Raw genomic sequence first — 27,525 nt, forward strand, 5'->3', positions numbered from 1 at the left:
GTAAAACAGCCTCAAATCACAGTTAAACAAAATTCATATCAGGCAATAAGATGGTATTTACCTAAGGATGTCTATCCGGTGAGGTAAACAAATGAAGRAATTGCTCAGAGGTAGTAAGACAGGAGTATAAGTTAAAAATCCATAGAATAATTTATACACTACGTTACAAATTTTCATAAATTTCACTGATTTGCTTTGAATTATATTCATAATTACATTTACTGTCACCTCCTAGTCAAAATGCTTCATGTGTCCCTGCTTGTACATTAATGGCCTACATATATCTTGGTAATGAAAAGGAACTGTTAGGTAGGTACTACTGCCTTATAAAAATACTGTTCAGCATTAGTGTATTTGCCAAAAAAAGTAAGACACAGAAGCATAACATCAACAGTTTCTCCAAAATTCAGTCACTGTAACTCAGATTTTCCACATGGCCTAATAAATGTAAGTTGTTGATTGTGAAGTATTTAACACAGGATGAACAGCTGAAGCCACACAGATCTTACCTATAAAACCTATACTGGGTCTTTATGAAAAGAAAAGGTTTATTTTAATCCTTGGCTTTCAAAAAAAATACCCTTCTTAGTTRACTACATTTGGTTACTGGCTTAAGAATTAAGTCTGCCGACTCACTGGAGAGGACCCTTTCCTGGGATAAGCCCTTCTGAATGCCTGAGAACTGCCTGATGTGAAAAACAGGATATAAATGAAAACATGTTTTCCTTCCTATACTATGCCTGTATAAAACAGATAAAGAAATTTCTCAAGTTTTCCTCAGCAAACTATCTATCTAAAATTCGGAAGATAGCACATCAGTGTTTTCTACTACACAGACACTAAGAAGTGCTTCACTTTACACCGCAGTTCTGGCTGTAGGATTATCTGCAGAAGGAAACAGTAACGGACTTCAGGGAAGTGACCTGCAGAGTATTTAACTTCATTCAGCAGCCAGAAAGCAGGGAAGAGCCAACCCTGGTGTTGTCATCCAGTGCACTAGATTCTTAAGTGAAGAGCAGACCAACAACAGTAAGACATTAAAAAAGAAAAAGCAGTTCTGTTTCTGTTCATTATTTGAATTCCTTAAGAAATTTTAATTAACAAACACAGAAGGGATGACTCAGCTTCCCAAGGCAGAAAAATTCTTTTCCTCAGAGGGCTGACAGTCTTGAGAATATTTTTTCTTCTTTTATTGCTACTTTCTTCGAAAATCTTTAGGTCTGGAAATAAAAGAGCCCACTGTTAGGAAAATACACACAATAGAATGCTTTGCGTTAAGAATGCAGTAAACAGCCACAGATATTGTTATTTCCTTATTCTGGTGCTTCACATTTGTGCTGGTGAATATTTTCTGGATAAAAACAAGTCTATTAACACACATMAAAATTTACAAACATCACGACTGGTTGGTCAAGGTTCTTCTCATGCTCCGCTCCTATTTTCTAAGCAAAACAAAAAGCTTCTTTAAATGAAGGCAGTCATATATCTTTAACTGCTATTACTGATTTTTCTCCACTTTTAAAAAATGAATAATCTCTGCATAAAATGGCAAGTTATAAATTAACTGCACACTCCACCACAGCGTAACTAGAATAATGAAACTCGGTGACTGAAAAAAAAATCTATTTTAGTTTTTAAAGATTTGCAATTCCTTCTTCTTGAAGGATGTGGAAATATCTGGATGTCACAGATGTGGAAATGATTTAGACCAGGCTGTGGTGTTTGTCACCCTCTGCAATCTCCTATGAAGCATCTGTCACGGTCCGCCTGCCACACGTTTGCTGGTTGTAGAGAACACATTGTYCCTGACCCTACAAGGCATAAGATGAGACCAGACAACATTTTTTATAAGAATGTTAAGCTTTGGAGCAAGCTGCAAGCCTATGTCCTAACAAACCCTGCAGAAAAGTTAGGTTTCTGCCCAGCCATCTAAGAAAAACCCACACAGGACAGTGCAGGATGATGGTCTCTGACACTGGGAGGCACTGGGTGCCCATGGCGTATCCACAACGTCAATTAGCTGCTCTGCTTGCCCCAGTACAACCTACTCTAAATACGTGAGGCGTTTTACTCTTGGTTTTCCTGATGGCTTGCCTCRCATACGAATTAGAAAAGGCAACACAAACTCCGTCTCATTAGAACTGAACCAGATGTGCAATCACAGAAGTTCTTTAAACAGGTACAAGAAAACTGGGGTGGTGGATTCTCTGGGATGCTGAATGAAAGTCAAGACAGGAATAGAGCAAAAACTGCAATCCACCACCGTAAAACAAGTTAAAGCTGCCAAATTTTATTATTAATTCAGTTAAGTATAGAGCAACGGAGGTAGGGAGCTCACTAAGGAGACAGAGTTCAGATGGTTGCAGAGAAGGAATGAAAAAATCTCTCAGTACCTTCTAGGTGTTAACACTGTTCATTGCAGATCAGGCATCTGTCAGCTCACCAAACTGCAAAGTCACTCATGTCATTCTGCTGTAAGTCTTTAGATTTTTTTAGATTACATTAAGTGCATCATCTAAAATTTCATCATTATGCCAGAGAATCACAGAATGGTGGRGGTTGGAAGGGACCTCTAGGGATCATCCAGTCCAACCCCCTGCTCCAGCAGGGACACCCAGAGCACGGGGCACAGGGCGGCATCCAGGTGGGTTTGGAAGATCCCCAGAGAAGGAGCCTCCACAGCCTCCCTGGGCAGCCTGTTCCAGGGCTCTGGCACCCTCACAGGAAAGAAGTTGCTCCTCAAGTAACCGCTGGGCTAGAGTCAAGTTTAGAAAGATGCTGACGAAAAAAGAAAGATGAAAAGAACTCTGAAGACAAGCTAGCATCCAGATTGTAGTGAATTACAGAGCTGTTTTCCTTTGAATTGGTATATTCTGTATTAGCATTTCAACTTTATCTTCATGGCAGGAAATATCAATTTTTGGTACTGTACATGGACAAGGAAGTGCTTAGACCCAATGGCATTTTTACATGCTTGTTTAATAYTGGAAACCAACATACTCATTTGATGCCTTATACACACTGGAAAGACAAGTCATGTTTCCCAAAGTCTGTGACTGAAGTCCTTAGAAATATTCTATATTTTGTCATTCAGTTCTTTCTTACATACACAATATAACAATACATATATATATACAACAACATACACAGGGATGCATTAGGAGAGAGTGGCATTTCAAAAACTTCTCAGCAGCCTAAGCAGAAGTTGTAGGACTGCATCCATCCTGAACAGGCAGACCTTGCTGAAGGATTTTACATATTACATTGCATCAATACAGATGTCTTGCAGCTCAYATGCATTAATCCTTTCTAGAAGTCAATTGAACTTCTTTCCCACTGCTCAGCAAAACAATCTACATTTTTCTTTTCATAGCCCTTTCAGAACTTCAGTCCAGGCTTAGAGCACTGCAGAGCTGATGGTCTCACAGTACTTTACTGTGGGGCTGAAAATCCAATTAATGTATTTCTTGCTGCATCCAATCTGCATTTCAACCTTAGTGTTTGTTGTCTTAAATGTAAATGCAGACAGTGGACCCTCAGTTTGCAGTCTTACGAAGTTAATGAAGCTTAAAAGCAGAATTTTCAATGGCAAAATGCTTGTGTGAACAAATATAAAAGTTTTTAAAGCCTTTTCTCATGTCACAGTAGGCTTTTATGCCTACTGGTACTTGGCTTTTGGAGGCCACAATCTCTGCTTTTAAAGTTTCCTTAGCACTAGGAAAGCCAAGCCTTGAAAAATATTGCCTTTGGCAATAAATATTTTGTCAGAGGAAGAATATGAACCTACAAAAACCTTGTCTATTCTGGGAGAATTACGAACTTGGGAGCTCCAGCGGAGACCTGCTCATTGATAAACCACAGAGCCGAGGCCGAGCGGGGCTCCTGGCTGCGCTTTCACACCTCCGCAGCAAAGCACTCGAACTAATATGCATTTGGAACAAAGAAAACGGTATCTCCTGGTTCAGAAAGGCCTCACACAGCTTCGCCACTTATTTTTTAGTAACATTCTTGATTTTTTTTTTTTTATCACATATTAACAGCAGATTTGAGAAGGAGCGGATAGAGAAGGCAGAATGAGGGAACCAGCGTCTCTGAAATCATTGCTGAAAAGTAGAATGGTTCACAAAAAAATATGCTACATCCCACTGTGCATCAAATTGATGCACAGAGCTGATGCTACCAAAATATGTACAGAATGTTATGATTTGCTACCAAAGTATGTTAAAATGTTTGTCCCACTGACATTTTACACTGCACATAAAAAGTGTTTTAAGAGGAATTCCAGTAAATGGTAGGAAAAATAGTTAGCAAATTAATTAGCTGTTTAACTTCCAATTATGCCATTCATTGCTGTGCTTGTCTCTCTCAAAAAATACTTTGCAAGTGGTAGAAGTAACTGGAGAGCTGGCCCAAGCAGCACATTCTCATGACAAACTTTGAATCTCTCACATTCCGCCAATATTTCTCCCCACTCGGAGCTGATAAGGGAGGAAAATGGTTGATGTAAAATTCTGACAACCCACAGTGAATTCCCACTGAACCTTATCAAACAGGTAGAACATGCACAGTTCATGGAATGAGGCTTGGCTATGGAAAAGAAAACACTCTTAGTGGCTCTCACTGAATCTGTTGGCACTTTCTTTTTTCCAAGACTCTAGAGAATTAAGGTCCTCCAGAGCAAACTGCCATTTCATGCAGATGACATCCCTATGTTCTTGGGCACACAAAGAATCTGACAGCATCAACTTCTTTGCAGATCCTTCAGACACCATCTATTTTAAAACATACTGTTTTCAGCCTGTTGTAATACAACGAGGCAATTTAAAACACGTAGCAGTGCGTGAAATTTGGATGGCCACAGAAGAAATCATCCATGATGGCAACCTGTAAGTGTCTGCAAGCCATCTCCAAAGCCACACAAGAGAGACAGGGCTTCCCTGGAGAGCCATAAATGAAGATTCATGTCATTTATTTTGAAGTGAGCTTAAACCTGCTGGGTAAGACTGACGTTTGGCGACTCCACACCTCAGGAGAATCACATAGGCAGGTTCCTTGCAAACTCCCATCAACCCCAGAGCACCCCAGTTTCTGCAGTTGCATTGAAAATAAATAGGGTTGTCTAATATGGGTTGGTTCTCTGATTCCCCTTTCTCTGCTGCTATACAAATAGAGAAATGCAGGAAAAGTGATGGAAGATGCCTTTTTGTCAGAAGAAATGCTCATCAAGCTATGACCTCAGTCGCTGAATATCTCAGATTGCAATTGCAAAGTAAAAACCCATACAGATCGATTAGTTACAGCTATGATGAGAACCACCCTCAGCAATATTATTCTTCAATACGCTGTGCAATGTGGTCCTTGTAAAGCATTTTTTTCCTGCCAAAGTGCACAGGAAAGGCCTGTTCCAAATGTTGTATGTATTCAACTTTCAACTCCTGGAGAGAATATTTATTTCCATCAAGTCTGAGCAGACTTGCCACACAGCTCCATCTTTATTAAACTCTTGTCAGCACATTCCAGCAAAGACGTTTCCTTTTGCCTAGCAGTGTTTTGTGGAGCAAAATATCTTCCCAGGGGGAAAGAAAACAAAAACAAAACCAAAGGGGGATGTTATTCTGTCTGTGAAGATCAGATCTAAGTACTCATTAGTATATGCCATAGCAAAACTTCTCAATTTCAAAATATATAAGCAACTTCACAGCTTCATTTCGATCTGAGGGACAGTTTAAGACAGTACAACAAACTGTTGAAAAGCAACATTTGTTATCTCAAAAAAAAAGGCTCCAGTGTAAAAAGTCATTATTTGAAGACTGAAATGCTATAAACAACTGTGAAATAACTGTTTTATATACTCAGTGAATAATTTTTTTGAAACATTTTCTCTTCATTTTACTAATTTGTAGTATTTCTTCAAAACTATCTAGATTAGAATAGAGATTGTCAATTTTGCAGAGGAAGTAACCTGTGGAGAGGCAGCCTGCTCCTGACTGAGCAAGGCACACCTGCTTTGAAAGCTCTGAAGATCTCACAGGGCATTTTKCTCCTCACCTGCAGGGAATTAATCTCAATGCTGAAGAAGGTGACCTGGAAAGACAGGGGTCCCTGTGCTCTCTGCAACCCTACCAGCAAGAAGGCCATTCCAAAGGGATTTAGYTGGGCACCATCCCTGTGAAAGGTCAGTGCCTTAAAGCTAACTAATTAATACTGCACATAGGTAGACTGGCACAAAGATGAAAAAAAAATCCAGATGTATTCAAAACCCCATAAAAGTTAATCATCCTGTATTACACGGGCACCTATCTCTTTTCCATTCTTCTTGTGAGATGTGCCACATCATCCATAACTTGAAACATTCCATGTCTGGTAGGAGTCTCATTTTTACGGGTTATCTAGGAAAAATAAACTATCAGTCTTATAACTAACAGCTATCAAAATGTTTTAAGATTAACTTATGCCAGAAGATTTTAGGTCTGTATTGGCTGCTATGAGAGGGTTCTGTTTTTCCTCTGACTCCTGTTAGGTCTTTTTTTAATGCATCTCCTTCCTGCAGGAAAGGGCAGCGTTCCCTGAATGCCCATGCGAGGTATCCTCAGGACAACTGTGTGGATGCAGAAGCTTTTACAGAAGCCCTGTGCCATCTTCCTATAATGATTTCAAAAGCTTTAAATTACAACAGGGCTAAAATTCCTTGTTTGTTCCTTTCAAAATTTTCAACCAAAGCAATGTAGTTAAATTAGTCTTGAAGTACTTGTAATTTTTTTAATAATTAAGTAATTAAGCAGTGCTATCCATTGGCTCACAGATGTGTCTTATAAGTGGGCTTGTAAACAACCTGGTTTCTGACAGAAGATGACAGATGAAGACCAATTAGTGAAAATACCCTGTGGACAGATCCTGCCACTGAACATCTCGTCTTCAGTGGCTCTGTGATCCAATTACCGTGAGACAGTTGAACGTTAGATCCGCATTACTGTAATGGACCTCTTCCCATTTAAGAAAATCAGAATCCCAGGAATGTCGYCTTATTGCTAACTGATGACAGTCAACTGCACAGACCAAGGATCACCACAGCCTGTCTTTCATGCCCACGTAATAACCTACAACACGGCACACACGCTCTCTAGCCTTCTGCAGTATTACAAGGTTCCAGTTAATCTGGTTTTGGATAAAACTGCTCCACAATACATGCAAGATTGAAGCTGTGCTCTATTTTGGCCTTTTTTTAAAGTGATTAAATTGAGAATATAAATATAGAATTTAAAATTTCCTAAGATTCATTTGTATAGACAATTTTACAAGACAGACTTTTACACCGAATCAAAATGTACTGACAACTCCAAAATGAAAGGAAAACATATTATTTTTAGGTATATTTGTAAGCTGAGCCAAAGGCAACAGTTATTAGGTAAGTGCTGAAGGGGATTTCTGAACACATTTCAGGCGTTTGACTACCCACACTAGTAAATCAAAAACCAGAGATYAGACATTGCTACCATAAGACCATTGCTCCATAAGACCAAAATAGGTGGTTACACTCAAATATAAACTGAATTTGAGGCTGGGAGGACATGAATTGGTTTTCTACTCAAGATATTGCTAAAATCCCAGAGGAATTCTAGGCCTCTGGCAACATAATCAGCGAAAACAGCTAATGATAGTTAAATTATCATTAAACTTCCAATAGCCACCAGCTTGGCCTTTCTGAACTGTGAACTTTTTTGCTCTTTTTGGACACAAAAGAGCCTCTTTCATAGCTGTATAGCACTCAGGCAAAGAGTTACCTTGGCCAACATGTATTTATTTAAGTATAGCTTACTTTGCATGGAGAACTGGTATAAAGCACAGTAACAGAAATAAGATGGCTCTGCTATGGYAGTACATCAACCGTGATGAACCTTCTCTTGGATACACGAAGTTAAAGAGAAACCTTTTGTGGCCCTGAATTACAGCTCAGGCTTTTTCTATGTAAAAAGTTTAACCTGTTTTAATAACAATTCAAAAAAGCCATAAATCGATTTATCTAAAACAATGCAAAAATATATGTAGGTATTTCAGTGAGGTTCAAGAATGCTTCACTACAACTTAAGATAATCTAGTTGCAGCCTCAATGAGTGCCAATTAAAAATTAGTGCCAAGCCCACATTTTTGACCTGGATTACATGAATTTCATTTATAATCTTATTTAAGTTAAATCAATGCAATGTATATGTAAACAAGATCTTTGTAAGATTATGCTTTTTTTGCAGACGGAAGAGTTTCCTTTAGATGGCATTTCAAAAAATCACTATATTCTACTAAAAAATGTAGGGCCATAAAAAGGATAGCTCTCTTCCCTTGGTTTTATCCAATGAATTACAACATTCAAGTGGATAGGGAAGCTTGTAGAGGAATGATTAAACAATCATTCYGCTCATCCAGATGAATCACCATCACCACCAAAAATCAAAAAAAGAAAATATAACTAGATATTATAGAAGGTTTATCAAAAAAAAATCTAATTCTATTTTAATCTGAGCAAGTAGTTAAATAGTATCACACACAAAGACACAGTGCTTGTCCAGATCCCATTAGTCGTAGCTGGTGTTTTCTCACATAGGAGATTAACAACCTTTGGGGCAGGAAGTGGCTTTAGAGCTTTACTTTTCAGAGCCTCTTCAGCCAACTRAAGTCACAGTGTCCAATTACCCATTTATGAAATCTCTTGCCTTCTGAAATACTTTTAGCTACAATTTAAGCTATCCCCAGTAAAGAATATGAGAATCATTTGCACTGCTGTGTTTTACACATGCTAGAGAAGAGGCAATAATTCATTTTAATAGGCTAATGATTTAAGCATAGATCTGTCACATTTTTAACATGATTAAGCYACAGACTCGTCTAGTTTCATATCTAATTTCATATCCGGTTGCTGTCTGTGGTTAAAGCCTAATGTTGCAGAGCAGAACAGCGTTCTTAAGTACTTAACTGTGCAGTTTTTATCCATGGGAATTTAGATCCAGCTCTGGCAGCCCAAATATGAGACTCAGTTTTGGAATTCTGTTAAACTAAATTCTGCACGAAATCATGGCATATTTTTATGTCCATACCATAAAAAATTTACCRGTGACAGTTCCCAGATTATAACGGGGGTTAATGATTTCCAGTTAGTTACTGGAATTTCTATGGAGAATCAAAGCAGTGAGGGAAAATGAACTTCTAGAGAGATTCCTCACAGAGTACGCTGGAACAAATATATTGGCAGCACAGCCTCTTCTCTGTCTCTCTGGTTTCCGTTTTTAGGAAAAAGTAAGRCTGTCTTTCAAACAGAGTTTGTGTTGGCCACCTCTTCCCTGCATATTGGCACACAGCAGCCCTGCTTTGAGGGAGAGAAGAGCACACAAGCTAGAGATGCTCTATTTATTCCTATTACAGAAATACCTCCAGGCCCAAGCTGAGAGCCAAACACTACTGCGTGAGGTGCTCTACAAACACAGCTCAAAAAATAAAAACCTCCCCAAAATGACATACCCTGCAGCTACAGAGGAGCTAAGGAAATGAACGCAGGAGTATGTTTAGTGAAGTRCAGATTTTTTAAACACTCATAAATAAACTTGAGATGGTCCTTAAAAAGTAGCTCAAGATCCCAGCAGCTCTGGCTGAGATCTTTTCAGTTGCTCTGATTCTTCAGCTAGATGGAGAGTAACAGTGCTCATGATTTTGTCCGTTTCATCTCATGCTCTCACTGCAGAATGAACTCTGTGTTATCTGTATGGGTCCTTTTGTGTTGGCTTTCTGTCATTTTTTCAGAGGAAATCAGCAAATCAAGAACTTCATATAATAAAACTGCTCRGAACAGGGAACTGAAGCGCCCTGTTGCTCAGCATATGGGGGACAGTCTGTGTCACAGCTGAGACTCTGCACACCATAACTGAGACTCTGTTCAGCTGAAACCAAATTCTGCTTCAGACCAGACCCCCTCCAAGCAAGATGTGGAGATGGGGGCTAGAAAAATCCCTGAAAAAAAAAAAAAMCCATTAAAAAAAGGTGTTTGGTTTACTTACATCAAATATCAGACTTAACTATACATAGTTTTAAAAATAAAGCGTTTCATCGTTTATTTTTCCCTGGGAAGACAAGCAGGAGAGTGTCTGCCCTCCGTGGAGGCCACAGCGAGTCCTGCCTGGCCTGGCAGCAGGACGGGAGCTGCAGCTTCACATCAGCAACGGGCACACCAAGAAATCAGACTCCTCTTTGACTTCCTTATGGGAAACTTGCAGGAAAGTAGCTGTCTAACTGGAACAACAGAGGGCTTTCTTTCTATATATTTAGTAACACTCTGATTTGGGTAATTTTAAACTACACCTTCAAGAATAATTTCCTGTCTTTAAAAGCTCACTCTGTAAAAACAGTCAGAGGGACAACTTGCAGATTGTACATAATGGGAAATTTTGCCYTGATGCAAATCTGATGTATCCCTGCTTTTAGCAGACAGGTACAAAACAGGACTGTCCTTTTAGTCACATCTGCCTGGAGAATGCAGTGATGGCTTCTATTTAAAGAGCTCACTAAAAGCACTTTGTTTTAAACCCTGAAAACCTTAAAATGACAGATTCATTCACGGCGAGACGGCACGAATCAAACTGAGCCAAAGGAGCAAGTTTTTGATTCCCCTCTGGAAAGATGCAATGTAACTTAACTTCCCCAGTCCTGGGCATTTCCCCGCTGCAGAGGTTTCAGCCCGCTCTATCATGGATCCATAAGCGGTGGAGTCAAGTGCTTCAGCTAAGGGGGAAAAGGAAACGGCTCAAATGGGARACACCCTGACATTGAATTCCCTGTTTCCATGGAGCAGGATCCAGCTAGACGTGGGTGGCTGTTSCAAAAAACACAAGCTACTAGATAGGTTTTCATATTGGACCTCTGTTTTTATTTTTTTTTTTTTAAAAAAAGCTCTCCATTTTAGTGGTCATCTTTGATATTGATACTTGCCTATAGTGTGTCAGTCTCCTATAACCAGCAAAATAGCCTTTGAAAGGCAGAGCACCTTCAGTGGCAAGTGTAGGTGACAGTCCCTGAGCTCACCAGCAATGCTCAACATATTATTTTTACTGTCAGAAGGAAGTTTCTTGTATGTTACTTCATTTTGAGAGAAAAAAGCTCTTTTCCTCCCCAAACCAATAACTTCTTTCCATGCATTATATTACAATTTATATTCATACCCTTATATCCATCTTTCAGTGACTTCATATTCAGACAATTACTTTCTAATTCTTCTACTGTGACTAAGTCCCTTATACCCTAAGGTATAAGGCTTTAGCATAAAACCTTAAACATTAATTTTATCATAGCAATTGCATTTCCCTGTATTTTAWGTACTTTCATACTGTTAATCAAGCTATGCTTTTCATTTGATCCTTTCCATAAAAAGATMTAGCTCTTTTTAAAGACCTAATATTAATTAATCTTCTTTCGTTAGGAAAAAACAAGTTACGGGCCCTTGAGTTTCTTTCTCAAATTGGCATCTTATACTTATCATTAACAGGGATTGAATTCCTTCTTGAACCTCTCCTCTTGCCAAGCAGAGCAGCCAACAGGCTCAAGACTTAGTGGAGGAGAGGCAAAAATTGTGGATGTCAGAAGGACTTACAAAAATCACATGAAGAAAAAGTGAATTGATAATCTTCTGTATCAATGAAAATGAAATGTATTTTCATTTTACTGTATGGACTGCTCTGCATGGAAACCATCTATGGGCCCAGCAGAAACTCACGGTACAAAATGCAAACAAGAGTARATGTACAGCCCACTGGCATCCCAAATGCAGCTCACACGCAGAGAAAAGAAGGCTCCTCATTTCAGTACCATATATTCCCACATATGTTCTCCAGCAGAGAATAACACAGGAAAAAACATACAAACAAATAAACCTAATCCTATTGAGGACCTGTGATTCCGGGCTTTTATATAAAGTTTATTAATATTTTCATCTGTTTAACTATGTTTACGTGCTTTCACCATATATAAAGAGCCACAGCATAGCACTATTGTCTCCTTGGGTGAAAGCATCCAACCTGCTGCAGATCTSTTCCTTTTTCTCCACATCCCTTTTTAGTATTGTCCATACAACAGTTACCAGATGCTTCAACTTTAGCAAAACCACATTAAATTCCACACACTGAAAGGAAGTCGAAGAGCGCAAGTCACCTGCACAGATCATCYGGCAGTCTCCAAAACTTAGATGTATAGGGAAAAAAAGAAACAAGAATTTGGATTTCCTGAGCCAACAGTCACGTTTGGAGAACTATATTCAATAGTCATTTATGGACCTATACTTCCCATTTTCGGAATCCACTTGAACATTTACTCAGCATCTGAATGTTGACTGCCAGATGAGTAAACCATCCAAAAGGACAACAGTAAAATGCATCTTTGCAATCAAAGTGCATCTTTGACAGCCACGAAATATAGTCAATCCTCATGATATCAGGTGCTTCAGTAAGTTTAATTACTGAAAAGAGAGGGAAAATGCTGCATAAATGAAAGGTTTCGTGCTTCATCTTTAATATGTAGCATCACTGCAATTCTTTATGAATGCTGTATCTGAGGACGAGCAAGCTAAGTRTGTATTATATAAAAATAGAGTTCTCTTTGGGCTCTTAAGTCTATGACATCATYCACTCTTTCTCCTGCTATTGGGTTTTGCAAGCAAAAGCCTACTAACACTAAGAGATTTCACAAAAAATTTATTGTGTTAAACATGCGACAGAAGCAGTGAAACGTGGCTCCATTTTCCCTCAAAAGAAATATAAATCCTATAGGATAAAGGATACAGACATCCCTACTATTTATTTTTGGGATTTCTTAATGGTATCTGTCTGGCTAAGGCAATGATAGCTGTTGGCAAATCAAAGGATCTGTGTGTGCACCTGTCTTTTGAATTACAAACAAATCTCTCTTGAGCATCCAYTTATGTTATCCTATTACAGCTTTTGCTTTGGAAAAGTTCCATCTCTTGTCAACTGATCTCTGCAGCCTGTGAAGGGTAAGTACAATGCAGAAAATACAAAGTGTATTTTAAAATGTTTTATTTGCTTAAAAAGAAGGGGAAAAAAGTTATATAATTTAAATATTAGGAAAAAAGGCATTTTAAGGTGTTCTAACAGTAATGGCCATGCACTAAGATCATTTGCTTTGCCTATTTTCCCACAGACCATTTCAGATATTTTTGCTGTGAAATTCCCCTTCACTTTATGCATTCTATTTTGTTCCTCCAAATAAACTTTACATTCCTACTTAAAACACCAATCCCTCTTTCTTAAAGTCTTCCGTTGTTTGAAACAGTTACTCATTGTTGAATTGTACATTTTTTTCTACTGTATAAGGCTTGCTACTATCTAGTCTTTCCTAGCCAGAAACCTAAGCCTTGTATTTGTTGCAGATCCCTCTCCCAATGCCATTCTAAAATGAGCCAGGCATGAAAATCTACACTAAACCTATTAGGTACCCATATTAAAACACAAAGTTTTCAATTCTGCAGGTTCCACTTTTAAGTCCCATGGATCTTAATGAATCAAGAGATCATTGAGCTATCAAGACACTCGAGAGATTGTATCTGAGGCAGACTCAGGGGATAAGGTACTACCATTTCAGCAGCTGACCCCTGCCCACAAGCAACTCATGTCTGTTTGAATGGGACTGCTCAGAAGGATGAGATACCACCTGAGGGTCACACCACGACTGTTCTCTAGGATTACTGTGCAAATAAGTATGCAGAGAGAAGCAGAAATTCAATCACCTTTCAAAACCACCGTAGCAACAGAAATCAAATTCAAGACAGAATGCTTGTGCAGTAGAAGGTGTTAACAATCTACAGGAACAGTAAATCACACTTGCACATCGAAAATAAAGTACTTATCAAAATAAACATGTGGCGTGTTCCCTCACAAAGATCTATTCTCTGAGGTTTGAATTGCAGACTTCCTAAGAAAATGGAAAGATGRCTTTTTTATATAAATCATTCCCTTGGAGAAACATGTGGAGCTTTCTTTGGCTATAATTAACAATTATGTACATAGAGAACATATAACTCAAAGGCAGCAACTCAGTATTTACTCCACTACACCCTGAAAAATTGGAAAACATCACTTTCAGGAGCTTTTCAGAAGTAAGAAGAAAGTGGCAACCATCCCCTTCTCAGATGCTCACTCTTTGCTTCCTTCCTCCAAAAATCATGACTTTAGGAGATAAATTATTACTTTTTTTTTCCTCTTACTCATAATGTTAGAGGCCAATACATCGCATATTCAGTCGAGTTCCCTTTTCTAAGATACTTACGGAGCCCAAAGCCTTGGAAAGGCTGCAACTTCTTCTGGTGTGTACTCATCCAACCTCTTAGGGACTGCACGTGGTTGAGGAAGCTCTTCCAAAAGATTTTTCTCTATATCTTCTGGGATAACCTATGGTGGGGGAAACACAATCTCAGCAATCTKATTTTTTAAAAAATAAATCATTTGCACAGCACAAAGACACTAAAGAAAAACATTAATATTAATAGTTAATAAACCTGCCACATTTTTCACACACTCCTAAGGCACTACTAGCAAATTCACATTAAATGATTTAAATTACTTAATATACTTGGTGCTAACAACTTCAGCACAACCCATTTCACTGGTATTTGAAGTCACATAATACAGTAGGTCGTCATAATAAACACCTGTAAGATATTTTTAAAAAGCTTTCTTCAATCCCTATTCACGACTTTATGTAYCAAAATGTATGATTCATGACTCTCAGAATTGAAGAGCAGATGGACATTAATGGGAAAAAAGTTACCAGCCAGAAAAACACACATAAATTCAAACTGATGGTGCATATCCACATATAAACCTCCAGAAAAATGGAGAAAAGAAAAATCTGACATTGAAGATCTTATACCGAATTCTTCTTTTTTAGGAGATAGTTAAGAAGTCCTGTTACACACTCACTGGAGATCAAGCCTGGACATAGGCACCCAAAGTGTTGCCAAGTTATTCAGGACCACACAGTGCCACTGATATGGTGGCAGCAGAGAGGCTTAAGAGGAACAAAACCCAGGCCATTTACTTCAGGTGCTGCATCACATTCATCCCTACTTTGAAAACAGTAAGTCTGCTTCTAACAATAAAAGGCYAATATATCCACAAGAACTTATTGCATTGTGTAGTGGTCCGCAAATGTAGCAAAAAGAAACTCAAATAGGTTCTTTTGTAAAGGAAACAGGAAAAAAAAAAGATAGAATTACAAGGAMTTACCTTATCTAGCTTATAAAAATGAACCCTACCTTACCAATCAATCATTTATTTTTTGTTACATAAAAGGTATATAATTGAAATCCATTGTTCTTAACTTTTTGTTCAAAGATCAGAAGGAAACAGTTTTTGTTTTGTGCTGAGAACCTCAGAACCAGCATTAATATATTAAAGGACACTGAAAAGAATAAAAATGTAATTATACATTATTGTTCCAGAACTATATCTGCTTTTTGTTTTTTAGCTGGGGAGAAGGGAGAATCAAAGAATAATCAGTTCCTACGGTTCTCAAAAAAAAACAATTAGCACACTGACAATAATGATGCAGTTCACTGCGTGAGCTAAAATATCTCATAAAACAAGGTGGAAAGCTCTTTAAGCTCCCCATAGGAGATCACAGTGCATCCTGAAGGACATGAACACAATTTTCTCTTCCTCTGCACTAGAAACAAACACTCTTTTTTGTCCTGATTCACTTTCCACAAAATTTCAATTCTATGATTGCTTTATGCTGCCTTTCCCTCCAAGAACACCCAAAGATAYTAAGGTACTTGGAAGTCTTATAGATTCCTTTGTTAGCAAGACGGGGCTCAAACACCCCCCTGTACAAAGGCCTTATGCTTCACAATTTGTTGATCTTTTTGCCTTTCAGAAAAGTTTGTGAAAACTGCAACAGTCAAAGATTTTCATTACGGTGGTTTCAGAAACCTACAGTGAACTCCTCATTCTGTGGCTTTCAGGCTTTTACTAGACATGAATCTTCTGTTACAACTAACACTGCCTGGTTTCTACTAAATTTTATTGACACTGATGCACAGTAAATGCTCAACCTAAATACAAAAGGCTAGTGTGAAAATGCTGTGATAAAATAAAGAACATATAAGCTGTTTACAGACATAAATAGAATGCAGCCTGATTTTTTTWAAATTCATCCAACTTATTACGACAAGTAAAATATGTTAGTGATAACAGCTCTCTCCACCTCCAAAGCAAGTGGGAAAAGGAAATGAAAACGTTAACTGCGTAACTGCTGACTCACATCATCGGGGAAGAGGTGCAACCTCTGCATCATCGTTCTCCTGAGAAGGTTTTTTGGAAGCATTCTGTAAACAGTCAGCTTAACAATCTGAGGAAAGAGAGAACAGTAGCAAAAATATATAAGAAAGACCAGAAACAACAGGTAGAAGATAAGAAGTGTTTTCCTTTGGCCCATTCCACTAGACTGACTCTCAACCTTCTCTCTCAGTCAACTCCTTCCATACTGAAGAACCCAGGAACCACATGTTGAAAATGCTCTAGACTTACTGCTCAGGCTGAGGGAACTCTTTCTCACAACAGCATCATAGAAAAAATGTCAGCTTAGAATGCTGAGAGTTTTAGTGTTGTGGATGATTAAATATTATCATTAAATTTGCCAAAATACTGTTAAGTTTATAGCAACTCCATGATGCTAGTACCATATTACATGCTCATAGACATATTATTGATGAAAATACTACATTGCAACAAAGTCATCAGGTAGTCTCTGTATCTAACACTGTAACTTGTGTTTGATGTTTCTATGCAATTAATGTATTGCACCTTAAGCAAAGCTGCTTCACAAAGCCACTGCACCAAGAACACACAGTCTGTAATTATGATTTATTCCCTTCGTACTAACCCCAGATGACTGGTCCTACTTTCAAGTATTAGCAGTGAACAGAATTTGTACATCCACAACAAAGTCACAGGAAAGYAGCACAGTTCAGTATGGTCTATTCTGGATTTGTTTCTTTAGCCTGTAAGCATTTCTACTTGGATTCTCAAGGTAGCAAATATTCAGGGAGCTTGGTCTCAAAAGTCTTCGTTTTGCCATTCATAGGTTTTGGTAATCTAGTAAGCTAGTCTAACATAAAAGGCACTATCAGCAAGCAGTATTTAAAGGTTAGCTACAAAAGTGCTCTCATTACCTGAACACAATTGTGCATTACTAAGAACAAGCAAAACCTACAAAGAAGGCTGTGGAATTGCAAGAAAACCTCTGCTACTGAGCTCAAGGAAAACCCTAACCYTAATTCAAGGAATGTTCCTTGAAAACAGCAGATCACGCTGTTGCTTTATTAAAAAAAAAAAAAAATCCTATGTGTCTTTCACACTTTCAATTCCTATTAACGCTTTGTGTGTGATGATGATTATTTTAGACTTCTAAAATAACAAGAGTTTAATTTTACGTGAGAGGTGTAAAAGTGATTTCAGTGGAATTTCATACTGGCAAAGGAACCTGCTCACAGCTCTCACTGCAACCTTGATCACGGACCAAAACTACTTAATATAATTTAACAATTTATTCAACTATTTGTGGAATCCCACTGCCTCCTCTCCCCAGTCATTTAACTCAATAACTAGTAAAATTCCATATCCTCATAAATTTTCGCTTCCTTTTCTGAAGGTCACGACACCTGCATCAGGGGAAGATCTGTGCTGTGACATTTATAACTCCTTAACAGACATGAGAGCATGAAGATTTGATAAAATACTCTTAAGGCAACTCCTGAACTCCTTTTCAGCTCCTTTACTACCATCTCTCCACATCTTTCAAGCATGAACAAAATAAAAAAAAAATAGATGCCTCCTATGAATTTGGCTCCTATCCAAATCCGAGGCGATGCTTATATGGCCCTGGTGAAGAATTTTTGCCAATTAAAATACACCTTGAAGGAGGAGATACCACTCCCAGACCTGGAAAGTACAAAATAAGGTGGCCAAGACCCCAGAAGAAAGCCTACCACAATCTACACCAGTGGCTGAAATAAGTTCAGTAACTGCTAGGAAGTAATTCTGGAATATGAAGGACACAGCCACTCCACAAAAGGACAAAAAGTGACAAAAACTTCTGGGTACATTGGGGAAAAACGGAAAGAAAGAAAAAGAATTCCAGGAGATGTATCAACTATCTGGAATTACAGCATGATGCTCTATCTTTTTTTTCTACCAGTTCTTGGTCTATTCTGTACATGGTAGTTCCTTTCACCAAAGTTACAATACTTAAATCATCTCCGTCCTGCCCTTCACAGTTATATGAGCAATATAGCAAAAACAAATGAACTTAATATTGCAATAAGAATAACTTGGTCACAGGTGAATGGRGCTTTCACTAGGTGCCATTTTGCTTTTCACTACTGTTCAGCACTTAAAAACTGAAATCTATAATGCACTCTTTGAATGAGTGTGAGTGCCTTGCAAATCCAGGCCTCTAATAAAGCGAAGCAGCAGGACATTTATTCTGTAAAAACAGTGTTTATTTTTATCCACTAGCAAACAATGGATGCAGCCATGTCTAAGCCTGATTTTCAGCACTAAAAAAATTTAATATATCAGATTCCTGAAAATATTCTTGCTTCTATGCCATACTAATTGTGCCCTGCTAATTCAGACATGGAAGTTTTGCTCAACTTCAATAAAATACATTCCCTATTCCACAGTCATAAAACAAATTCTATGTGGTGTTTTATTAACAGACCTTTAGAATGTGCATATTATTCTACCAACCATCCTTTGCTTTCCCTGGTGCAAAGAGAAGAGGCTTTCACACATCAACAGCAGGATTTAACAATGGGTTCAGTCTGAGTTTTTCTCCAAAGGGCATTTTGCTGCTGTTCTATTGGCAGGTCAGCACATGCAAGCGGTTGCTAAAGAGCATTCACAGACAGAACGAGAATGTTTTAAGTCCCTCCAGGTCAGTGCCAGAACTTCCCTGCAGCTCTGCACAGGAGCTATCCTGTCTTGCTTAATAACCTTACTCAGGAGGTAGCAGTCCTTCTGACTCGTTATTGTTCATTATTTCATTATTTCTTTGTCAGTGGCAACACAAACCCTGCGTATTCCAAAGGTCAATCATCTTAGAATTGGCCAAATTCCCRTTTTTCCCCCTTCTCAAAGCTATAGCAGTTAGAAGTGTATCTTACAATCTTCCCACATCAAGTACTTTGAAAGGCTTCTCTTAGAATAAAATACAAAATATCAAAATACAACTGACCTTCCAAATACATTTTTCTCAGCAGCCTACACTGAAAATTTATGCTGTACCTAAAGGAGCAATGTTAGCATAGAGAATATTAGAACTGCATAAACCTGAAGAGCAGAGACTTACAGCAACAAGCTGTTATCACGCTGCACCTAAAGAACATATTTAATATCCCAGTCTGTGGGTGGCCCAAGAACTTCCACTAAATTTAAGTCAGGAAAAGAAAAAGCAGGAACATGAAAAAAAGCCTTTATTTCTTCAYTAAACACTTCTTGGAAACGCCTGGCCAAGTCCAATAGAAGAGAAATCCTCTTTGCTTTTCTCTAGAGTAACAAAGAACTGAAAATATCAGAAATTTTAGACACATGAAAAAATATGCAGGAAATCAACTTTTGGCAATGCGCTGGAGCTTCTACTTTTCCATGAAAACAAAAGTTATCAAAGAGCTGAAAAAATGAGCACAAAGAGTATCGTTATATATCCTATATAAAACGTAATTATGCAGACCTCTTTTTGCATCCACTGTTCCATATGGGCATAAAAGATACTTAGAAGTGGAAATAATATTTTTAAAAAAAAAACTTACAGGAAACAAAATTATACACCCAAAATTAAATATCTATAATATATTAACTTCCTCTCAACAGGAAAGAATAATAAAAAGAAGTTGAGCATTGGGAAAAGTTGCCCAGGGAAGTTGTTCTTGCAAGTTTTCAAGGGCAGGAAGGGTAACAGCTTGAACACCTTTGTCCGACCTAAGAGTCCATCCTGCTTTGAGCAGGAGGTTGGACTCTGCATCTCCTGAAGTCCCATCCAACCTGATCCATCCTATGACCAAAAAATGTGCACACAACAGCCAAAAATATGCACACACTTTCAAAATTTAGCACACAGTATTTAGTGTTTAGTAAGGCTATCTGCAAAGAAAATGAGATGGCAAAATACAGTGAGATGTATAGGTTGAAATCCATCCATATAAAGTGAAATCACCAGGTCAGCATCAATGTACTTGCTACTTTCTGAGGACCAAGATCAAGAATGACCTTCAAGAATGACCTTTTACTACAGCTATACTGCAGTAAACAGGCCCAAATGCTGACCAGTGCAGTTGTAACTTTTTCCCTTGCACACCAGTACCAAGTATCACTTTGCATCCAATTACTCATTATACGCCCCATTTTAAATGTTAGCTGGGTACCAGCTTTTCCTAAAACAAGTTGATCTGTATCCTAGGAATCACATTTAAATAAAACTGTAAAGTCGGAATATTTATATTTGGATTTGTGTGTTTGAATTTAGATGAATGTAAATACAGAGAATGTTAAGCAGTATTAGAGTAATACTGCAGATGCAGAATCTTTTAAATTGAAATCTACTTATATAAACTGGAAACTGTTACATCTATTGTGAAGTCCACACAAGTTCCCAGCTGGTTTTATGTCAACATCCTTTTCTTTGTAAGTAGCCTCTTCCATTAATTTAATGACTTAATTTCTGTAAGGTTTCTATTTTTCAAAACAACTTGAATGATCTAATGAAGCATTATCAAGATAAACTAGGAGGAGATTACAGGAATTAGGGAGAAGAAGTATGAGCCTCCAGAATGAAAACTGTGCTTCACAGAAATAAGGTTTTGATTCCTGAATAAAGGTTACATTCTGCTTCCTATAAAGTATCTCTGGCTTTGCACAATTTTGATTTAACCTATTAAAAAAGGTCTATTTACAGTAAATTAATAAATGAATAAACTGGTATATGAAGTGTCTACAGTAAATTAATAAATGAATAAACTGGTATATGAAGTGTCTACAATAACTATGTAACCTTTAGATCACATTTTGGGGATCCAAATGCACCTGAGACTAGGCATTGGCGTTCTTCACAGCAGTCTTCTTCCTACATTGAGTTTAATAGCTCTAAAAAAATGGGTTTGATAAAAACAGCATTATAATTTCCATCTTTATCACATCTCGATGTATGTCACACCATAACTGTTCAACTACRAAACAAATGTTTCTAGTCATACTATTACTTCCAAGCCAAAAGCCTTACAGCTATACACATGTGCACGTAGCTGAGCTATATACATAACAAAGATCATCATGGCAAATCATCATCCACAACTATTATTTATAGCATGACCCAAAGTAAGTGTCAGACTTTATGAGACCTTTATGAGAGACATCCAAACACTGAATCTTGAATAGATTGGAAGAGTTAACTGTTGAGGGCTCTGCAGAATTTTGTTAAAAATGCTTCTCTTGCTAAATTAAACCAAGTTTGCAGCCACATCATCATTTGCTGAGTTTCTGTCCAACACGTTTTAACTACTGGCAATGCATTTAATCCTCCTCTGGAAACAGAAATTCAACTACGAGTCTGGCAAGGAAACAAGCATTTCAAAACGAATGCCAAAAGGTAATTTATAGAACATCCAAATCTCAGGGCCTACCAAACAAGCTGTGTTACACTGCCTCCCAGTGTAGAGCTCCTAGCTGGAACACAAAGGAAAAAGCTGAAGAATCCATTTTAGACATAGAACTACTGGTAATTCCAGAACAGAATTAAAACTATTATTAAAACTMTTCTGGAGCCTGCTCTCAGTAGCACTTCAATTGTTYTGAAAATTTCCACACTAAATATTTTCACCATATTGAATGCTGGGATTTTATTTCACCATTTCATTTTTAAATAAAAAACAATTACTAAGCTAAAGCAAACAAACCCAAGGAGATTCACTTTGTAGAGACTGCTTTTTCATTCTGTACTTGCAGAAAGTCTTGTAAAAAATAATTTTGAAATAAACTGTGATTTTAAAATCACAAATAAAACATCACTGGTGTGTGTGTGTGTCACAGAGAAGATTAGGCAGAACATCTGAAACAAAAAAACACTGTACAGTTGAAATTTACTGTAGATACAGGTTTATCTCCTCACATTTTTAAATTACCTTTATTCCTGATAACTTTTAAGAAAGTGGTAGTGCTAATAAGCTGAAGTACAGCTTAGCTAAGTCTCACCCGAGTTGGTTAATTTATAAAAGCCAGATATCAGAAACAAAAAGTAAGTCTATCAGACAAAATGAATGAAGGGAAGGAATCTGATGTGCCCATGTGGACAACAGGGAAGAATCAAGAAAATGCACACGCTACGATCTCACTTCAAAATGTACTGCTTGCAATTACACTATCACAAGCCAAGGCAGCTGTTGGTAGAACATTTCTAAATTAGTTTTAGACACTGTAGTAATTGCATCCCTTCCCTTCAGGGGAATTAACTAAGTGAAAACAAACCAAACTGTACAAATCGGAGAGAAGGAGAAAAACGTACAGCAGTTGGATCTTTCATATGGAGCTGAGTTGCTGTCACTTGTTTGAAACCACCAGGATATCTAGGAAAACAAATACACACAGAAATAATATTATATGCTCAAACACGATGCTAACATAAATATCACTGTATCTTAAAAAGCAGCCTTATTATGTGCATTATTATAAGCCCTCAAAAAAATGAAGTTTTCATGAGGCTAACACCACTTCAAGACTACTAGAAGCAATCTGTTCTGTTCAACAGCCTAAATTTGGAGCAATTTACTATCGCTCTTTGGTGTTCTTTATTCATTCACTTCAATACTGAAGAATTATTGTTTCATATTGAGGAATTATTGTTTTACAGGCAGACCATCCCACCTATAGAATACAATGGCAGTAAGATAGACAGAACTTCAGAGTATTCCAAGGCGATCAGCTCACAGTCAGACTGGGGCAGATGTACATGAGAAAACCATTTTGAATACAACTTATTATTTTCTTAATATTTTATCCATGCCTTATCATGATTTGGCCTATCTACAATAATAAAGCATGACTTCATGTAAATAAAAGTATAGCAGGTGGCAGATTTTGTGACTTAATGAAACTATACTAATTCACATTTAAATATATATCTTCAATGATACAGTTGTGCAAGAGATTATACAGATGTCAGGTAATTATGGGTTTAATTTCAGATTAATTACATTATTAGGAACCAACCTATGTGAACACACATAAGCCCAACATCTGTTAAAACATCTCCACATGGGAAGCTACACAGATTTATGTATTTATTTTAGCTGTACAATTCCTTCTGCTTATTCAAAAGCAACCACATTTTTTTTTAAACAAATACTTATATGCAAGTTTCAAGTAGTCACAGGGATGAGGAAGGAAGACAAATTTGTTCATTATCATCAACTGTGAACAAGACCTTTTCAGCAATTCTACAAAAGCTTCAGAACTGAAAAATCAGTACTAGCAACACCAGCTCTCTCAACAATACTTGTTCATTTCTCAGTTGCACACATTTTAACACTTGGAGATTAACTGCCTAGTGTTCTCATTGTATGAAATAAAAGCATCCATTTTAATCTGACTTAACTGATCACTGTAATACTGTCTGTAACTGAGTATTCTAATTCCAGCTATAAGCAAGTTCTGTCACAATACAGTATTATAAAATATTGTTACAATATTATGTACAACCATATGTTGTGAAAGCATCTAATTTCTTACTAATTATAGGAGAAACTAAAATCTTTGAAATTCAACCCTATCACTGAGCACACGTTAGTTTTACTTTTCTGTCCTCTTATTCAAGAATACAGCAGTTTTGCTTCTCAATGTTAGGTATGSTATCAAAATCAAGTTGGTATCTGTATATATCTTAAATGTAGAGTGATGAGAGGAATGTTCTTTATTGCTTGGTAAATAAGATAGTCCTGATCTTTGGGCTCATCTCCACACAAAATAACCTGGCTCACTAAATTTGTTAAATCACTCCATTACTCTCACTTCTTGTAAACCTGATTATTCCCTGAACAAAATACACTGCTAAGAAAGGTTTGTGTTCTTTCTGAACATCTTGATGCACACAGGCACAAAAGATATAAAGAGCTCCTCCTTTCGGATTTTTGGAACATACTACAAAATATAGTAGCTATTCAGAAAGAAGATGAATTTTAGAGTTAACTCATTGGAATATTCCTTAAGAAGAGCTTTTACACTTACCCAGAATGTGAGGAGTACACTTTCTGCTCCCATTTGTTACCAGAAAAGGCAATATGTCTCGTGTTTATTATGACAACATGATCTCCGCAGTCACCTACAAGATAGAAATTGGTGGAGAATATTAAGAGGACCACAGGAGTGACCAACAAAAGTAACAGTTGCAAAATGAAAATAACATAAATAATAGCACAAATATACACATTTCATAAAGCCCAACTGGAAAGACTGGGCCTTCCTTGTCACTCCATCACAAGTTATATTTAAATGCCAACTATTTTACTATTTTTCATACGATTCCCAAGTCTGAAGAAAGGTGAAGCAGGTAAAAAACGTGCTTCAGACTAAATAATTAAACCATTGCAATTATCTATAAAAGTCTATCTTACAGGCAAGTGTATTATTTTATTCAACATACTATGTTGCATATGCACTTAATATTTCAAAAATTCTGTACAAAGAAGTAAAGGTCAATTCTATGCACATTTAATGTTGTTTAATTTTGGCTGTCCTGTGAAACAGTAACAATGTTTACCAGAAGATTGAATATTTTGAGAAGGTAAAATAATTCTACTACATAAACACATCTTAGATCTAACTATAAATAGAAAGCAAATATATTCCAAATAAAAGATAACTGTCAGTCAAAAACATTGGTACTTACCAAAGTCAAGCAAGAGCAAATGTGGCAACAGATACACACTTAACATCCTTCCTGTTATATCAATGATTTCCATATCAATAGGGAGCATCTACATTCTAAAAGTATGTATGTATTGCCAGTAACAAAAAAACTAATACAAACTTCACCATCTGAAAAATATCTTTCAGTAAGGGATGTAGCTCTCCATTTTACAAGTAATTACTTTGATCCTTTGTATCACTCATTCAGTCAAATAAGTAATTTGTCCAAAGTTCATTCCCACATGCTATACCATATTAAAAACTATTTAAGTCTTTGAAGAGACTTTATTTATGAAAGCATTTTTGAATAACTGACAAACAAACCAGGTACACTAAAACTCCCTTAAAACACTTCTTACACTTCTTATAAAAGCCTGTAATTCACCAGTGCAAGGTTCACATTAAGTTTCTCACTCTTTCACAGCTCCTTTGCAGCCCAAGCACAGGAGCACAGCTTCAATTTGATTTCCATGATGAGCAATTAGTCATTGGCAGATCACTTCTAAAAGTAGTTTGTTGTTTCATGTATAAGTGAATTTGATAGGAAGCTGAGATTTGATTAGACTTTGTGCATGTAAATAATAAATTGAAATAAATAAGTAGAATTAAATTGAGAGATTAATAAATTTAATCTCTTAATAAAGAGCCAATATAAAAATTAACAGGCATATATACACTCTACATGAATAGTGTGTGCAAGTTTCTGTGTAACTAAGGCCTCTTTTGAAATTTCAAGTTAATGCATTATGGTCCACTTGTTTCATTGAACAGTGTTGCTCCCTTTAGGAATGGAGACACAAGGAGAAAGTAAAAAAAAAAAAAGAAAAAAAAGGTATGCAAAAAACACAGGTCAAAGTGCATCTTATTTTTGAAAAACATTCAAAAAATCATGCAACAAAACTTTTAGACTATTTTCATAACATAATACCAAATTACTCTTTTAAAAAGTATACTTTCTCAATAAATACACAATAATATGTCAGTACATCTTATCCTATATACCATCTGCTATACATATGTTTTGCACCTCCTCAGGTGAAACACTGTGTAAGCCACCACAGTAACTCCATACGATATCAAGAAAAATAACTTTCAAAATGAAGACATTTTCTGTAATTCTTATCTCACAGTAAAAAAAAAAAAAAAAAAAGTGTAAGCCACCACAGTAACTCCATACGATATCAAGAAAAATAACTTTCAAAATGAAGACATTTTCTGTAATTCTTATCTCACAGTAAAAAAAAAAAAACACATGATTCAGGTACACACATTTTAATCTAGGACTGAAATCTGACAGAAGATGGGCATCATACTGTCAAATGTTAGCTCATGAGAGTGACAACCTAGAAGCCAAACTTTTAATTTTAAGACAAGACTTAATCTTTCATCTGGTGCACAACATCGCAAACCAGAGCAACACCTGTGCCAGATGTGGCCTGCAGGACCCTTCCCAATCCAGCACTTCCACTTCCCAAGGATGCAGAGATCATCCACTCGAGCCGCAAACGCTGCCCAACATTAACAGTTTCACCTGCACTTACTGACAATCCAATATAAAAAGCCAGGGTGTCCATATTTTGGGAAATCTGGCTCAGTCAAAAACTATTTTTGATGCTGTCAAGCTGCTCAAAAAGACAGGAAAGGTGGAGAAAAGGAGACATGAAGATGACATTGGAAATCCAGGCCCAAACACTGCCAGGGACAGCTTGTATGCCCGTACTTAAGGCATACGGTTCAAGAGCATCTAAAGCTGTTGATACTTCAAGAGAATGATGGAAGACAACCTTTAGAACAGAAGGCAAATGCACATGAAATCGAATTTATTTCCTTCCCTACCCATAGCTTAAATTTGGACCACTACACTCTTCAGAACAGTAAGGGAAATAATGGTTTTGCAGAATAAGGATGTCCATGTACCTAGCTAAAAAAATAAAATAAAATAAAATAAAATAAAATAAAATAAAATAAAATAAAATAAAAAACCTATGCTGTTCCATTTAAGGGACTGTTCTCTCACAGCCACTAAAACACCTCTGGTTAATCTGAAATAACCTGCTGCACACATGACCCCCAAACTCGCCTATATTGGGTGCTCTTGCAGGGCAGAAGCCACCCTAGAGGAGCAGCCCGCGCTGCCAGCCCTCTCTCCCTCGCTTTCTTCCTTCTTTCCCTCCTTCCCTCCCTCCCCAGGCGCGGGCCGGGCGCCCTTGGCGCTAATCCCGGCCTGTGCCGCCSCGGGACTCACTCAGCGCGTGGTAGATGGGTTTATGGCGGCCCTCCAGCCTCCGCGCCGTCACGGCCGCCACCTTCCCCGGSGGCTGCATCCTGGCGTCCAGCAGGTACCAGGCCCTGGCGAAGGTGGCCCATTGCTGCGGGAAGGAGAGGCGTTAGCGGGGCGGGACGGGACGGGACGCGGTGTCCCCGCGGCCTCGGCGCGCTCACCTGCGCCGCCTTGCTGAAGCTGGACATGGCGGCCGCGGCGGGGACGGGCCGGGGCGGCGGGCGGGAAGCGGAAGGGCGGCGC

General features: G+C 37.7%; 1 protein-coding gene across 2 annotated transcripts; it reads right to left on the reverse strand.

Moving 5' to 3' along the window:
- Window positions 1-27,483, reverse strand: MRPL13 (mitochondrial ribosomal protein L13). 2 transcript variants are annotated; one of them, XM_026039492.1, is made up of 7 exons: window positions 27,444-27,483; window positions 27,247-27,370; window positions 24,321-24,414; window positions 22,603-22,663; window positions 16,309-16,395; window positions 14,314-14,435; window positions 1-1,220 (listed from the first exon to the last, which is right to left on the reverse strand). In XM_026039492.1, the coding sequence occupies exons 1-7, from the start codon at window positions 27,468-27,470 to the stop codon at window positions 1,196-1,198; spliced, it is 540 nt and encodes a 179-aa protein (XP_025895277.1). In that variant the 5' UTR covers window positions 27,471-27,483; the 3' UTR covers window positions 1-1,195. The 2 variants fall into 2 exon arrangements, with proteins under 2 accessions (XP_025895277.1, XP_025895275.1); XM_026039490.1 differs by lacking the exon at window positions 1-1,220 and adding an exon at window positions 8,387-9,993.
- Window positions 27,484-27,525: the final 42 nt, after the last annotated feature.

The sequence above is a fragment of the Nothoprocta perdicaria genome, unplaced genomic scaffold (assembly GCF_003342845.1).
Source record: "Nothoprocta perdicaria isolate Ctin4 unplaced genomic scaffold, notPer1 scaffold_230, whole genome shotgun sequence".
Lineage (NCBI taxonomy): Eukaryota > Metazoa > Chordata > Aves > Tinamiformes > Tinamidae > Nothoprocta > Nothoprocta perdicaria.